Source organism: Lottia gigantea (assembly GCF_000327385.1).
Source record: "Lottia gigantea unplaced genomic scaffold LOTGIsca_13, whole genome shotgun sequence".
NCBI classification, from domain to species: Eukaryota; Metazoa; Mollusca; class Gastropoda; family Lottiidae; genus Lottia; species Lottia gigantea.
The window spans coordinates 4304708-4318910 of NW_008707425.1; the positions used below are offsets into that span (position 1 = coordinate 4304708).

The window sequence follows — 14203 nt, forward strand, 5'->3', positions numbered from 1 at the left end:
ATGAAAGATTCAGTCTGTAGTTAATGATATTTCACTTATTCATATATTAGTTGTTGCTTATTTGGATCATAGCCTTATTGTATAATTTCGGTGGGGGCTTGTAGACTTGGCTCAACTAGTCCCAATACCAAAAGATAAATCCGTTTACTTGTCGAAAGTTTTGAAGAAACCAATATTTTTATGCATGGGGTTCGTCAACTACTTCGAGAAACTAATAACTAATCTATCATCGCATTATAGGTTTCCTTCTCCACAAATTACTAAATGATTGAGCGACCTCTTGACATCCTGTTGGCATATGTTATCATGCTTGGTAAACTTCATAAACTCACTCTGGGTGACTATCATCGGCAGTCCACGCTTTGCCAGATTGCAAAAACTTAAAATGTCAACCTTGATTAAAATTGTGGTTTGTTACCATGGAATTTGTAATGACTTAAGGAAAACTGCTTTTCAAGTAGAATAGTCGGTCAAGGTTACGTAGTGTATTTTACAAAAATGCATATCTAGGCTTACATAAAAAAAGAAGATACATGACACGGTTTTTCTGGTTTGTTTACACACAAAAGGGTTTTGTTTACACAGCTTTAAAATCAAATGTTTATTTTGTATTGGTTTCAATATCCGATTTTATTGAAAGAAAGTATTATATTTTACTTAATATTTCGGTTAATTCAGTTCACAAGTTACATTTTACCTAGAAAACTAGCTTTTCTTCCAAGGTCGTTTATTGTATGAAAATAATTTCCTGATTTATTTTTATATTAAATCCAAGTTTCAAGTTTCAAACCAGTACTGATCAAACAACTGCAAGTATATACACAGGCACGTTTTCTTTGAATTTGTTCTTTCAGATCAATTTTTAGCCAAAATTTACCAACAAAAAGATAATATTGACGGCTACTGGCTGTGGTCTCTATGGGGTCGATAGAAAATTTATGTGAGAGGTTTAAAATGGAATGCCCAATCTACCGTGAACGTTATGTGAAAATGTATTTCCAGAATGTAGTAAGGATTAAAATTAAAGGAGGTATATCATCTCGTATGTAAACCACAATCGCCCCTATGAATTTTTAAAATAATATGTAAAAAAAAATGCAGAAAACTCAATTCGTTATATATTTTTTTCAGAGTGTTTTTCGTGACTTTCAAGATGGTAAGTCAGATATGGGTCCGCGTCTGCCTGGCGGCCATATTGATTTCAGTGGTAATTTCAAAGATGGAGGACGGGAAAATGAGCAGAAGTGCCCAGACGGAATATTTTCAACCAGTTAATCTTACTTGTGACAGTATTCATTTAAATATTTCTGAAAATTGGTCGAAAGTTCAAAGTATACATTGGATGTTGCCTAGCGCCGAGCTCATTACAGAAACGAAAGACAAAATCAAAATTGTAAAGGCAAATGGATTCCCGTATTGGATACAAATAGATCGAGTCGGCGATGACAATTTTGGTTACTACACTTGTATAATTGTCTACCAGCCACAAGGTAAAATGACGTCGGAAGTACAGGTTGTTAGATGGGGCCTCAATATCGATGGACCAGATTTCACCAAGCTTCGAGACCAGTACGCCGATCAGGCTGTAGTTGGTGCCATAGCAGCTGGTATACTTCTTGGAATATTAGGATTATCATGTGTTATATGGCACTATCGCTACAATGCCAGGAAAAGAAGAGACGGTTTAAATAAGGGTGACTACGAACCAACATCTCGGGTGTATGATAACTCTGCGTATAACGACATTGAAATTGTTAAAAGTGAAAAGCCTTTGGAACAACCAAACGGTTCTTCTGCCCAAGACGCAACAGATCAAAAGGAAATAGATGTCCATATGTAAATGTGTAATTCGTTTATTATCTTGCACTATATATAAGTAAACTTCTAAATAACTAATTCACCAAAAGACTAAAGTAAAGTAGGGGTTAGTTTCAAGCCCGAAGCGAGGCTTGAGGCAAGTAGTATATCCGGTGGGGCCAATGGTTTAGGGTGTTTAATAATGAAATTGGTTGGTTGTAAGAATTCTTTCTCCCCCCGCCCCTGTAGATACGGGCCTGGTTAGTTTAAAATCCCAACCACAAATTCAAAATCAGTATGATATATATCACCACAGTGCTTCTACGTTGAGAAGATTGAGATCTTAATTTTTAGTCTAATTTTCTTTAACTGAGGAAGCAGCTTCTCGTGTACCACAAACATGTAAGCATCATCATTTCTTGATGATATAGAAAAGGTATTAAGTTGTGTAAAAAAAAAATTGAAATTAAACATAATTTTTTTTTTAATGTCCACAGAGGGCTGTCGAAAATAAATCCAGAAAATAAGCGAAGCCATTTTTTTTTTTGCAAATGAAAATTGCAAATTGCCCAAGGAGGAATATTCAATATAGAAGGCTAAAATCCTACATTTCATGCATACCAGTGCAAGGCACACTGGTTCATCATCTAACCAGGATGACCTCTCTTTTAAACCGTCTTCCTATTTTTTTTATTTTTCTCATTTTTTCGGCAGTTTTTACCATGACATCTTTGGTAATAATGCACGCACATGTCAATTATGCCTTGAAAGTGACGACAGTCTGAAATTGAGTTCTATCAGCGGGTAATTTGAACGTTCACGACGGCATCCATATAAAATTAATTTCACAATAATTGACATCGAAGATACAAATCAACACTATGATAATAAAATGTGGTTTATTAAAGAATATTAATATCGTACATGATAAAACATTATAAAATATAGATTACGTTATATAAGTAAACAATTGATAAAACTTGATATCACAAAAATTATAAATTCTACAAGTTATGTATATTAAAACTATGGCGGACCCAAATCGACCTTGCTGAACCTAAAAGCAACATCAACTACTGGTAGCAACAGGTGGTATGTGGAAGAATCTGATCCATAACCACATGCTATGACCGACCGGAGTGGACCAATGTAGGATTGTACGAGATCGACCATCCAGTTTATCGCAGTTTGTTACTTTTTTTCGTCCATTTAGACTGCAACGAATTCGTTAAGATTTTCTGAACCGCCAGTCGACCGGATTCCTATACACATTTTATGCAATTGAAATTGTGTATACTCTAAACTACTAAGTTATCTATAGATTAAAAGCCATTTGTACAATCTATTAAGATAAGCATTAGCTTTCATCTGAATATCATTATTAAGAATCACAGATGTGCAATACAAAAATGGCAAGATTATCATGTTCTCCATTAGTCGGAATGTAATCTTTATAAACACATAAAATGTATGAGTATATTATAAGTTAACCGTATATGAGCTCTCTGATTTACGCCCATGAACGTATTTCATAGCAATTTGATTTAAAACGATTTAAAATAAATTGAGATTCTGTTGGTACATACGTCATGAAATAACTATAAAGTATATGGGAGGCTAGGGAATGCGCACGATTGAATACGATGTAATATGTTATTTGATAACTCTATGAATGGAATCAAAAATATCTTTATTTGACGAGCGAGATCAAACTTTTATGGACGGGATAATACATTGATTCATGCATTTATCTCATGTTCATAAAACTACAGCCTTACGTGTTCTGCATAAAATTGATTTGTAAACTAAAGGCGTTTTAGAAGCCTAATTGAGATCTTCTGACGATTAAGATAATAGAAAGAAGTATTAGGTTTTACTTTAGCGAGTGTATAATCTATAAATGTGTATCTATATAGGCCTGATTTTCATAACCATTTCGAGATGGTTTAGTTGGAAAAGCCTCGTCATTCTGAATGGCTTTTTGCAAATCTGTAAAATAAGCTTCTTTCTCCTTTCTCCTCTGTTTCTGTTGTGGAGTACGATATTGATAACGGTACAGAAAACAGAGAAAGAGAAGAGGAACACAGAAAACAACCGCAGCGACTACAGCTGTTACCAAATTGGTCTGGTACAAGTCAAACTGATCGTGAACTAAATATCCATGCAAATTGAGACCTCGGTTAACCCTCTTCAAAAACACACCACCTCGAGATATTGAGCAGAAGTAGAGACCGCTGTCACTATGCTGTACATTCTTGATACGAAGTGTAGCTCCTTTAACGCCATTCAGGTCCATTAACTCGTGTTTGGTTGTGTTCCGGTCGGACCATCCATGAACTTCTGTATCATCGGGAAGCTTCCAGTGCACTTCATCGTTAAGCATTAACATTACATCAGAGTCATTACATTTTAAATGAGCATCCTCGTTTAGATAGACCTGAAATAAATTGATTGCGCATCAAGAGAATATCAACCCAGTGTATTTATCGTCGTCATAAATCTATAAGGTCAACTGGTTACCGCTAATAAACCTAAAAAACCTTACACCAGAATGGTCAGATCTACAACATACGCCGTCTGTTGTCAATGAATGGATGCAAATAAGACCTTTTAACATATTCGTAATATTTCGGAAACTTTTCGGGTTCAGAATGAGTGTACACATGCGCATCAACAGAATCTATGACATCGATCTATTGTCCAAAGGCTATATCCTTCTCTTGTGGGTAAGGTTTAAAGTATATGCAACGCCGCCTATGTTTTTAATAGCTGCATACGATTATTGTGACATAGAAATATATGAAGACTTCAAGATTTCCTTTCGTTTTGAAAGAAGCCGTATAATTTCGATTTTAAAGCTTTGTTAAGAATATAGATCGCCCAACAGATTTTTGAACACTACTAATAAAGCATAGGGGTCAATCTATTTCAGTACTATGACATATTTTGACTGTTCTTTTGGATGTCTGATTATATAAATATTATTACCTGGTGTATACAAGAAACTTTCAAACAGTTCCCAAACATTCACAGCCTAGTGTTAGATTCATGCACGAGAAAAAGTAAATTTCAGTGAATACATGAATGACATTGACCAGGGAAATATCAAATTTGTCTTTACCGAAATAAGCATCAGATCCAGATCGACTGGTGGAAATTGAAAGCAACTGGATTTTGGACGACAGCTAGCAACTGATGGTAACTGGAAGATTGTGTGCTAGGTGCATTTCAGTATCTGAATTCTCTCTTGAGGCAAATAAATCGGAATAAAAATACATACCTGGAACGACCATTCTGGTGTTGTTTCCCAATCTGGATTTTCAACGGCGCTTTCTGTAAGACTTATCCCTACCAATAATAACGCCAATGCCAACTTCTTCATCTTAAAATCTGGAAGGAAAATGGATCACGATACAGTTCTTGTGAATTTTGTGTGATGTTATATACAGTTTAATCCCGTTTATATTTTTTTTGTGAACACACTTGTAGCTTCGCTACTAAACTTCCAGTGAAATGCACTCAAAAAAAAGTTGATCCTAGGAATATTCGGCGTCGTTCAGAAGTATATTCTGCATACATTAAATCTAACTTTCAACCAAAACGTGTTTTTGTTGAGTGTAGTAACCCAACCCAAAAAATTAACGGAACATTTAGATCTGCATTTTAATGTTGTTGCGCATATTTAAGTGCTTTAAATTTTGCTCAGAAATCAAGGAAACAAATCCCATATTCCATGCGACATTACTCTCGGCTTCTCCGACTATTAGTTCAAATATTTGCAAGGAAGTGGTGGTAGTTGGCGACAACTTGGGAGTCCAAGGACCACTATCTTCCGCAATTTTTCAAGTTCTACCAGATACCACCAGTTGCTCTTAAATTCCGCCAGTAGCAAGGTCTACCACATCTTCACAATATCTATTACGAGTTTCGTCTTATACCTTGAATGCATTAGCCACCTTTCTTTTATCACGGAAATGTGTAAATGCAGCTATTTGATTATGGATTGTTTCAATCCGAGACAGCAAAAAACCATGTTTACAGTGTGTCTTTCAAGGGCTTTGATTGGCTGTATTTGCCGGCGTACAATCCAATCAAATTATTGCATTCCGCCATACAACAAAGATTGCTACGGCAGTCACGGTATGAGACAAAGTTTCATTAATATTGTAAAGATGGGTCGACCAAGGTTGAACTCTTTTGAACTTTTGAACGCAAAACGACTTCAACACTGTTGAAATAATGCTCAGCCTAATCTCACTGAAATTATGATATTGATGTGAAGTCCTTCAACTATTTTTCACAGACGAGGATTCAGATATCTAAAAGCTTACATTACATAAAGCAGTTATAACTGATTCAGTCTACTAAATTTGAAAGGGATCAACGTCTTCAAGTTTCACAGGGATGAGGATTGACACATATATTTACTTGTAAACCTTGTATTGATTATTGGCGCATGTCAACACCTTCATGACCCAAATTTTTCACAACCTTTCTGCAGACAATTGAGATACACAACCCCATGAAGTGTGCATTAAGGGAACTACTACTGGGTCATTAACACGATGCTCGTCAAAGCATTCTATAACATTAATCAGAGCGAATTTTGTTTCAAAGCAAGTAATTGACAGCATGTTTTCAATGATCTGAAAGGGAGCCAAATTTGGTTTGCTAGACTTCGTTGGAGTATCGGAGAGTTTAGCATCTATACGCCCCATTCTTTTCAAGATGGTACCCCATATTTTGAGTAATGATCAGGTGTTCTGGCCAGGCGAGCATGTCCTACTGCGCTACTTCAAAATATAAAAACCAGTGCATGTCATGACTGCATTTTTTGCAATGGCGGAATGAGAAACTCCATTCATTACTAAAGACAATTTCAACATCCATGAACTTAAAACACAGTATTCAAAATATAATATTCAAGGAATGAAAGTTAATATAACATCTGCTTATTCCCATTTCTCAATGAAATATTTCCTAGGCCTGTACATTTGGTAGAGTCAAACCCTCCCTTCCCCGAAATCTAATACAATTAAATTTTTATAAGCATAGCTGGTGACTAAGAAAACTATTTTTAATCATTAAGGGCCCTTGTGTTACACTCTTTTCGGTAATGTTTTAAGTCCATGTTTTTACTAAAGATGAGTCCGAATCTAGGAAGATTTGAATTTTGTTGCAAATGACGAAATATCCATCACTCCGATTTTATTTTATATTAAAGTTAATACACAATGGGATACATTATTAGCTATAACCTATATAGACACGAACCTGTTCGACCACTCAGTCACAATGAGATGACCTATTTAAACCTGAATCCTTTGTTTACCTGAGTAATGCAATATTTTGAGTATTTTTTCAAATTTATTCAAATTCTTTCAAATGCGAATTTACATTACACTTAAATCAGTATCACTACCAAAATCATTTTCAAAAATGATAAAGTTTAGATATTCCGATTAGTTTTCAAGAATGGTTATTGAAAAAAGATCATAAATTTACACCAGGAGTTGTAACACAAACCTATACAAAAGTTTGAAAATAAGGCTTTTTCTCTCTAAAAAATATGGTGAAACAAACTTACCTTTCGATATCAATATCCCAGATATGCGTAATAAGTTCAAATATCTGAAGTTCAAGAATGTTGTTTTGTTAACGTGCAGTACAAAGGAGTGCCTCTGTATAAGATAAGGTGTTTATGGTGGCTAGTGTAGCGTGAAGGTATATACACACTTGACGAGTTATGAATTAGTGTGGTCTATGTAGATATATTATAAGCTTGTAAAGTCATTTGAACGTTTAACACAATTAATTGAATGCTTATTATACTATTAATAGGTAAATGCAATATTGCATAAAGGTGTAAGTATATGTGAAACTCTTCGATTTGGTGAAAAGGAAACTTCATATCCCCATTTCTTGAATTTCAGGGATTTTGGTATAATATGTACATGGTTTTGACGTACATAGACATTTCTAGTTAAGTGTTAAGTGATAATTTCAATTATCAATGCTTGTCTATTGTTCTTGGATCTCAAGCTTTTAGTTTGGAGTTATTGCCCTTGTCTCATCCCGTGTCTTGTTGGCATTCATGGAATTATGTGTGCTATATAATACGGCAATGTAATTCAAGCACGATAGTCACACCATAGTGTCAAAGAGAGACGATAATTATAGACTATTCTTTCCCAATTCTTGACGATGTGCATTTGCAATTGCAGGTCAGTATAACGTGTAGTCTCTATTTGACGTGGCGTAGGACTGTATGAAGTCATTGTTTTCAGTTTAACATGGCTTACCATGGTACCACAAGCGGTCCCTTTAGCACGTTCTGTCCCACATCTATCATCTCTTGCATTCATAAGCAACTGAAAGCCTAAGACTTGACCATTGGTACAATAAAATTATTTAAAGTTTTCTTAAACAAATCTTCTCCGGTGGATGTAAGATTTTCTCTGTCGAAGTGTAATAGAGGCAAATTTTGAAATACATTTTTCTTTTATTAGAAATTTGGGGTAATATTTCAATTCAATGCACAAACTTTTCATACTATATTCGAACAAAGTGCTACAAGCCATTAATAAGGAATATCGCCGTCTTAACATTTGCTTTATGAGCTGATGAAGCTCCATTTTAGCCGTTAGGAGTGCTTATCAGAATAAAAATCTGACTTATTGTTAATCTGCAATTAAGGAAAATCCCAGAGCATAAGCGACGACATTCTAGATATTCATCAACACAGAAGATATCAGCTCACATTTTTTTACGGTTAAAACTGAACACACGTCACTACCGCTCTTAGCTTATTCTGTATTTGCAGACGTACCAGGCGTCGTATTTCTGTTCTTAGAAGAAAAACAAGCGGCTGAAATTGAGCTCTATTAACCGATAAAGTAAATACAAGAATTGGACGGAAATATGACTCTAATGCATTAAGAAAATATACTTATCTTAACTTACTACTTTCCCCGAACTGTTTTCTTTCAACCGTGTGTTTTGAATTCCAATAAGGGCATACTGATACATATAGTTTTGGAATTACTTTACGTTGGAACATAAAATTATATAGGTTTGCAACCTTTACATTTAATATATAAAAACCTTTCCTCTTAAATATTTCCAAAAAATTGCCTAACATTTTGCTGAAATTGTCCTTTGTATAAACAAATGTGTGCCCATGACAACATTTGTTTTAAAAGCTAAAGTCATTCTTAGGCCATCAATACTATTTTGAAGCTGATATTCCAGTTAGAATGAAAAAAAATATATGAAAGTACGAAGACAGCTTCATATTGCCTAAAATTACTGATTTATACAGTAATAAATAATAAAATTAAGACCAATATGTAATAAACTACTGGAGGATAAAGTCGATGTTGAATTATCAGAATCTTCGCCTTTTTCTCCTTCACCCCATACCACTCCTCGTTTGAAAACACCCTTATCTGCCGCTAATATAAAAAGTACATCTTGAAATTTATCGTTTGTTTTGTTGAAAAAGGTAACTGGAAGTAACGTTGTCACATTATTTTGATTTGAAAAAAATTCGTAATCTCCAACGATTTGCATTTTAAAACTATCTGGTACATTAGTTGTATTTAGTACGCCGTTCATTAGACCAGCTTTGATGAAAAGAGTGCTTTCTTGTGCTGTGATGTGTACTTCACCAAATAATCTATGGCCGTATATCCCCGTGTACTGCTTCGTGTTTTCTACTGGTTCATTGGTGACATTAAGAGTCGAACTCTTTGGGTAATTCTCGGGATGCCAGGGCATGGGAAAGGTACAAGCAGTTGTTTCATTCAACCATGGTGGCTGGTCCATAAGCATGTCAAAGATGTATGAAAAGATCACTTCAAATATCCGAGCACCCCCAACAGTTAGTCCAGGACCATTTACATTACTAAATATACCGATGTCGAGATCGGGGAATACCCATAAGTTAGCTGTATAACCAAATAAACCACCAGTGTGCCACATTAGTCTATATCCTGAAATAAAGGAAACCACCATCACAAAAAGCTACGCTGTATCCATGTTCCTTTAGCAACGGTACGATGATTATCCCGATAGATCATTGTTCCATTGCTTAAGGAATATGCGTTGTATATGAAGGGCATCGGGGGCATCTAAATCTACACTAGGATTTTACTTTAAGGCGAATCCACATTGGTATTTATTAAGAAATGCAGAATAAAGGTTGGCCTTTGCTTGTTCTTAATACAACTTTCCATTTGATTTCAGTCGACCCAGCTGAACATGGGTATGGATAAATAAAGATCAATGCAGAGTGGTCTTTCCACTGGCCAGCTGTTAAACAGTATTCTCGAGTAAAAATGGTTGTTCATTTGTTCTTCTCTTCCTTTAATAAAACTACGAATAAATGCCTTTTGAAAACTAATGTTTATGATCTGTGCCAAAGACAATTGCAGGAGTAAATTACACAAAGCTTCAAAAGAAATTATTCTTTCTGTGGACACCTGGCTTGAGCATTCTATAAGATCATACCAATGGGCATCTAGATTGCTCTAATCCAATCGACGGAAATTTGACCACGGTCAAATCCGTGTGCTTCTATGATTTATAAGTAAATACCCAATAATGCTTACCATTATGGTTTGATATGAACCACCCAAATCCATATCCAGATTGAACATGAGATATTGGATAGATCGGTTTATTCCAGCCCTCCAAGGGGACACTTGTGTGTGGTTTAAAAGCAGTTTCTAAAGTATCCCAATTAGCTATGACATTGTCTGTTACGTTGCCCTTATTTAAAATCATTTGTATCCATTTGACCATATCGTTTGCTGATGAAGCTATTGCTCCTGCTGGTTGTTCTGGATGTATGCTATTGAAAAAAGTATCAGAGGTACATGTATTATTAATTGTATAGATTCCTCTGTTGAAAATTAGAAAAGCAAAGAACATAGGAAACATCAAGAACAGGTACCCCTGGACATCATCATGGACATTCGGTTCATTGTTTCATTCGAATAACACGTTGCCTTTTGGAGCCACGTGGCCCATCATTACTGCCAGAAGAACCAGATTTGAAAATCCTACGGTATTATCCCAAAACTATCTATACTGTCTTTTTTGATACCCGGACATACAGGTCAATTTTAAAGGTTACTTATATACTAATTGGGTATGTCGAAAAGCATTACATAAAACTTACTTATAGATCCTCGAAGCTGAAGGTACAACTTCTTCACCGATCATAACATAAGGTTTGGCCATCTTCTCATCAGTTACTGGAATATTGGTAGATAGAACTCGGGTTTCTGTCATCTCAACTGGATCTAATATTCTAGTTTGAAGTTCCTCCAGCCAGGAGTTACCAGATATCACCTCAACAAGATGACCAGCTAATGCGTACATCCAGTTGTTGTACTGAAAGCCATCTCGGAATGGCCTTATTTCATCGAGATACTGCAACAGACTGAAACGAGTTATCATAAAAGGTATATTCGAACGCCAGGTTTCGGTTGTATTGCTCTGCTCTTTATTGGTATTTTTAAGACGAGATGTCGTGGAACATCTAGCATAAGTATGATAGTCATTTAAAATAACTCATAAAAGCGGGTTTCCAGTCATTGATAGGGACAATGTGGCTTCTCTTAGCATCATAACTAAATTGGATGCCATGTGGAGATTTAACTAGATTATGGCGTCATTGTGACAAATATAAGATAAATGTCTTCAGATTCTAAATGGTTGGTGCAATAAAATATAACCCCCAGAGAAATAGACGGAACAGTTCAATCTCAATTTTAATCAGATTTCATAAATGATTATGATCCGAAATAGGATACCGTATTGTGTACAAGTGATCCGAGGGGGAAGAAACTTACCCCGTCATACGTGCCCTTGTGAAATTGCTTGGATAACCAGCAAATATTCCCATATCACCGGACTGTAGACCGGTTCTGTGACATAGTATATCTTTTATGGTTGTTTCTGTAGTACGGAGGTTTGTGTTCAGCTTGAAATCTTTTCCCAGTATGTCTGATAGCTTGGTATCCCACGTATATCTGAAAACCATTTTACAAATACAATACTTTAATATATCGAAAATGTAACCTTGTCTCCTTTCGAAACACCTGTTGGTACTTCTCTTTAGGAGTCCACTATTATACAATTTTTCTCTCTCTATTTTGCCATACTTTGGACGAGATGTTCATTAACGGAATTGTCTTTCTTGTATAATAATTTTATTATTTCAAAAATATTGAAAATACTTTGAATTTAGACAAGGTGGAAATATGTTTTCACTCTGGGGGAACTCCCACATGCATTTGTTGAATTTCAGAAAATTAAGAAATCAAAACGAGAATTTGATAACTGTTGCAAACTTAAGACTTAATTTCTTCGAACGAAGAGATAACTCTTAGTCGTATTGGTTATAAAGCCCAATATTTCATGGGTTTCTGAGTGGGCCAGATGGTAACAGATCTTATACCTTAACGAAATTATTTTGGATTCATAAGATGGCAGATAGTTCTACTTTAACTGTACGAATAATGCATTTTTATTGCATAGTATACGAGCCGGACGTCTCAAAATGATAATGGAAAGCAGAAATTGAGCAATATCAGTTGTGGACAAAAATATTTAGACGTCTAAATCATTTTAAATCTTCGTTGACGAAGCGAATAGTGTTACAATTGTTCCTATACTGTATAAATAAATAACTATGAATGAATGTAAGAGCTTATCGCCGCCATTTAGATAAAATATTTTACGTGATGTACAATTTCTTTCAATTTTTGTTAAAAGGATACTTCCTCTTAGAATGGACATAAAATTTAAAGTCTCAAACTTGTGTATATATTCAACAGTTGGACTTACTAGGTGCCATGATAAAAGAACAGTATCTGTAATAAGACGATATATCCATTAAACTAAATAATTATTGAAACAGGCTTCTAAGCAAGTCTCGGAATTACTAGTTTAATAAATGTATTTAAGATGTATTCTTTTGAATAGTAAGGATACCAGGTAAGTTCACTGATAAACAAAGACTCATTTTAACCAAGTTTAGAAATTTCAATTTTTGGGTCACTCTTAGAGGTGGTATGCCTTTAATACATTTCATAAAATATAAGATAATTTACTTACTTTTTATTACTTTCGTCTATCAAAATAGAAAGAAGAGTCGTAGTGAAAAACTTAGTGATAGAACCAATGCCGAACAATGTGTTGGCATCAACCTTTCTATTATTTTCTCTGTCTGCGAATCCGTATCCTTTAGTCCAAGATTGATTGCCTTTCACCACACCCAAGGTTAGGCCTGGAACATGTCGGCAAGACATTGCATTTTGTATGAAGTCGTCTAGGTCTTGAATTTGCTGGGTTGTAAAAACATCACAGTTGACCACACTGGCTACCAAAGCCACTGCGAGTATGTTCCAGATCGCATCCATAGATAATGTTGTCTTACGTTTTTTACGTTTCCACTTGCAAGTGTGTGATACGAAAAGAATGTTTGAACAGTCTTCAATAACATTACACTTAGCCCACACCCCGTCAAGATAACTTCAATATTTTCTTAAGATAAAGGTTTAAAATATGGCCGAGTGATATATATATAGGGTAGGATTGAAAAGATTCAAGTTAACACCACCATCATTGGTGATAATGAACGGAGAAATATCTACAGAAATGATTAGCATGGTTAGTGTCAAAATAGTATCACTAAGCATTTCTTTAATTCATTAATATGGGGCAGCTTTGTGCAGATAAAGAATGGTGATAACTCACGATACCCCGTGATAAAGTGTCAAGTTCGCAGATAAGACAAATTGTTTTAAGATACAGAGTGCCAGGGCATCCTATTATATACTATAGCACTAATCAGTCCCGCGTTTCGTTCAGCTTATCGTTGCTTTCGTTTTGTTTAAAAGGTCACATTCAAATAGAAAATGTGCCATCCAGCTATTTAGCTGCTTATGAGATGTATATAAATTGTATATTACTAAGGAATTTATGTTCTCAAAGACTGAAGAAAAATTATCACAATATCATTTTTCTTTTATTTTAATTTTTGTCTGAATAATCCAGGCTACAGAAGTTGCAGGGTTTAACTAGATATCTTTTAAGTAGATGTACATTAGTTTTCCGGCCTTGGTTTAAATTTCAGAATGCCATTCTTTGCACTATTCTTTTTCGTTTCTTTACATGTCTACTAACGTGGAAGCCGCTGCTGTGCCTCAGTGGGTTAGACGCCCAATGTCCCTCATTGCAAAATGCATGGTGTTGCCCGTTCCATTAGCCCAAACAGGCACAGAAAATAGAGCGTAAAACTTCATTTCTGAAGGGCCAGCAACATCCGCTCGTCTAGTCGTTCAGATGGGACAATAAACTACAAAGTGGCACGTTAAAGATCCATCGACAGTTG

At 35.3% G+C, this 14203-nt stretch overlaps 3 protein-coding genes across 3 annotated transcripts; 1 reads left to right on the forward strand and 2 right to left on the reverse strand.

Moving 5' to 3' along the window:
* Window positions 1-1219: 1219 nt before the first annotated feature.
* Window positions 1220-1840, forward strand: LOTGIDRAFT_157354 (hypothetical protein; the record flags this gene model as incomplete). The annotated part of the gene is made up of 1 exon (XM_009049106.1): window positions 1220-1840. The coding sequence occupies one exon, from the start codon at window positions 1220-1222 to the stop codon at window positions 1838-1840; it is 621 nt and encodes a 206-aa protein (XP_009047354.1).
* Window positions 1841-2678: 838 nt separating this feature from the next.
* On the reverse strand, window positions 2679-7501 carry LOTGIDRAFT_230583 (hypothetical protein). Its single transcript, XM_009049107.1, has 3 exons — window positions 7385-7501; window positions 5078-5187; window positions 2679-4234 (listed from the first exon to the last, which is right to left on the reverse strand). Exons 2-3 carry the CDS (start codon window positions 5177-5179, stop codon window positions 3692-3694), a joined length of 645 nt encoding a protein of 214 aa, XP_009047355.1. The 5' UTR covers window positions 5180-5187; window positions 7385-7501; the 3' UTR covers window positions 2679-3691.
* A 782-nt stretch (window positions 7502-8283) lies between these two features.
* Window positions 8284-13342, reverse strand: LOTGIDRAFT_230584 (hypothetical protein). The gene is made up of 5 exons (XM_009049108.1): window positions 12925-13342; window positions 11658-11837; window positions 10982-11245; window positions 10410-10651; window positions 8284-9791 (listed from the first exon to the last, which is right to left on the reverse strand). Exons 1-5 carry the CDS (start codon window positions 13227-13229, stop codon window positions 9103-9105), a joined length of 1680 nt encoding a protein of 559 aa, XP_009047356.1. The 5' UTR covers window positions 13230-13342; the 3' UTR covers window positions 8284-9102.
* Between the last annotated feature and the right edge of the window lie 861 nt (window positions 13343-14203).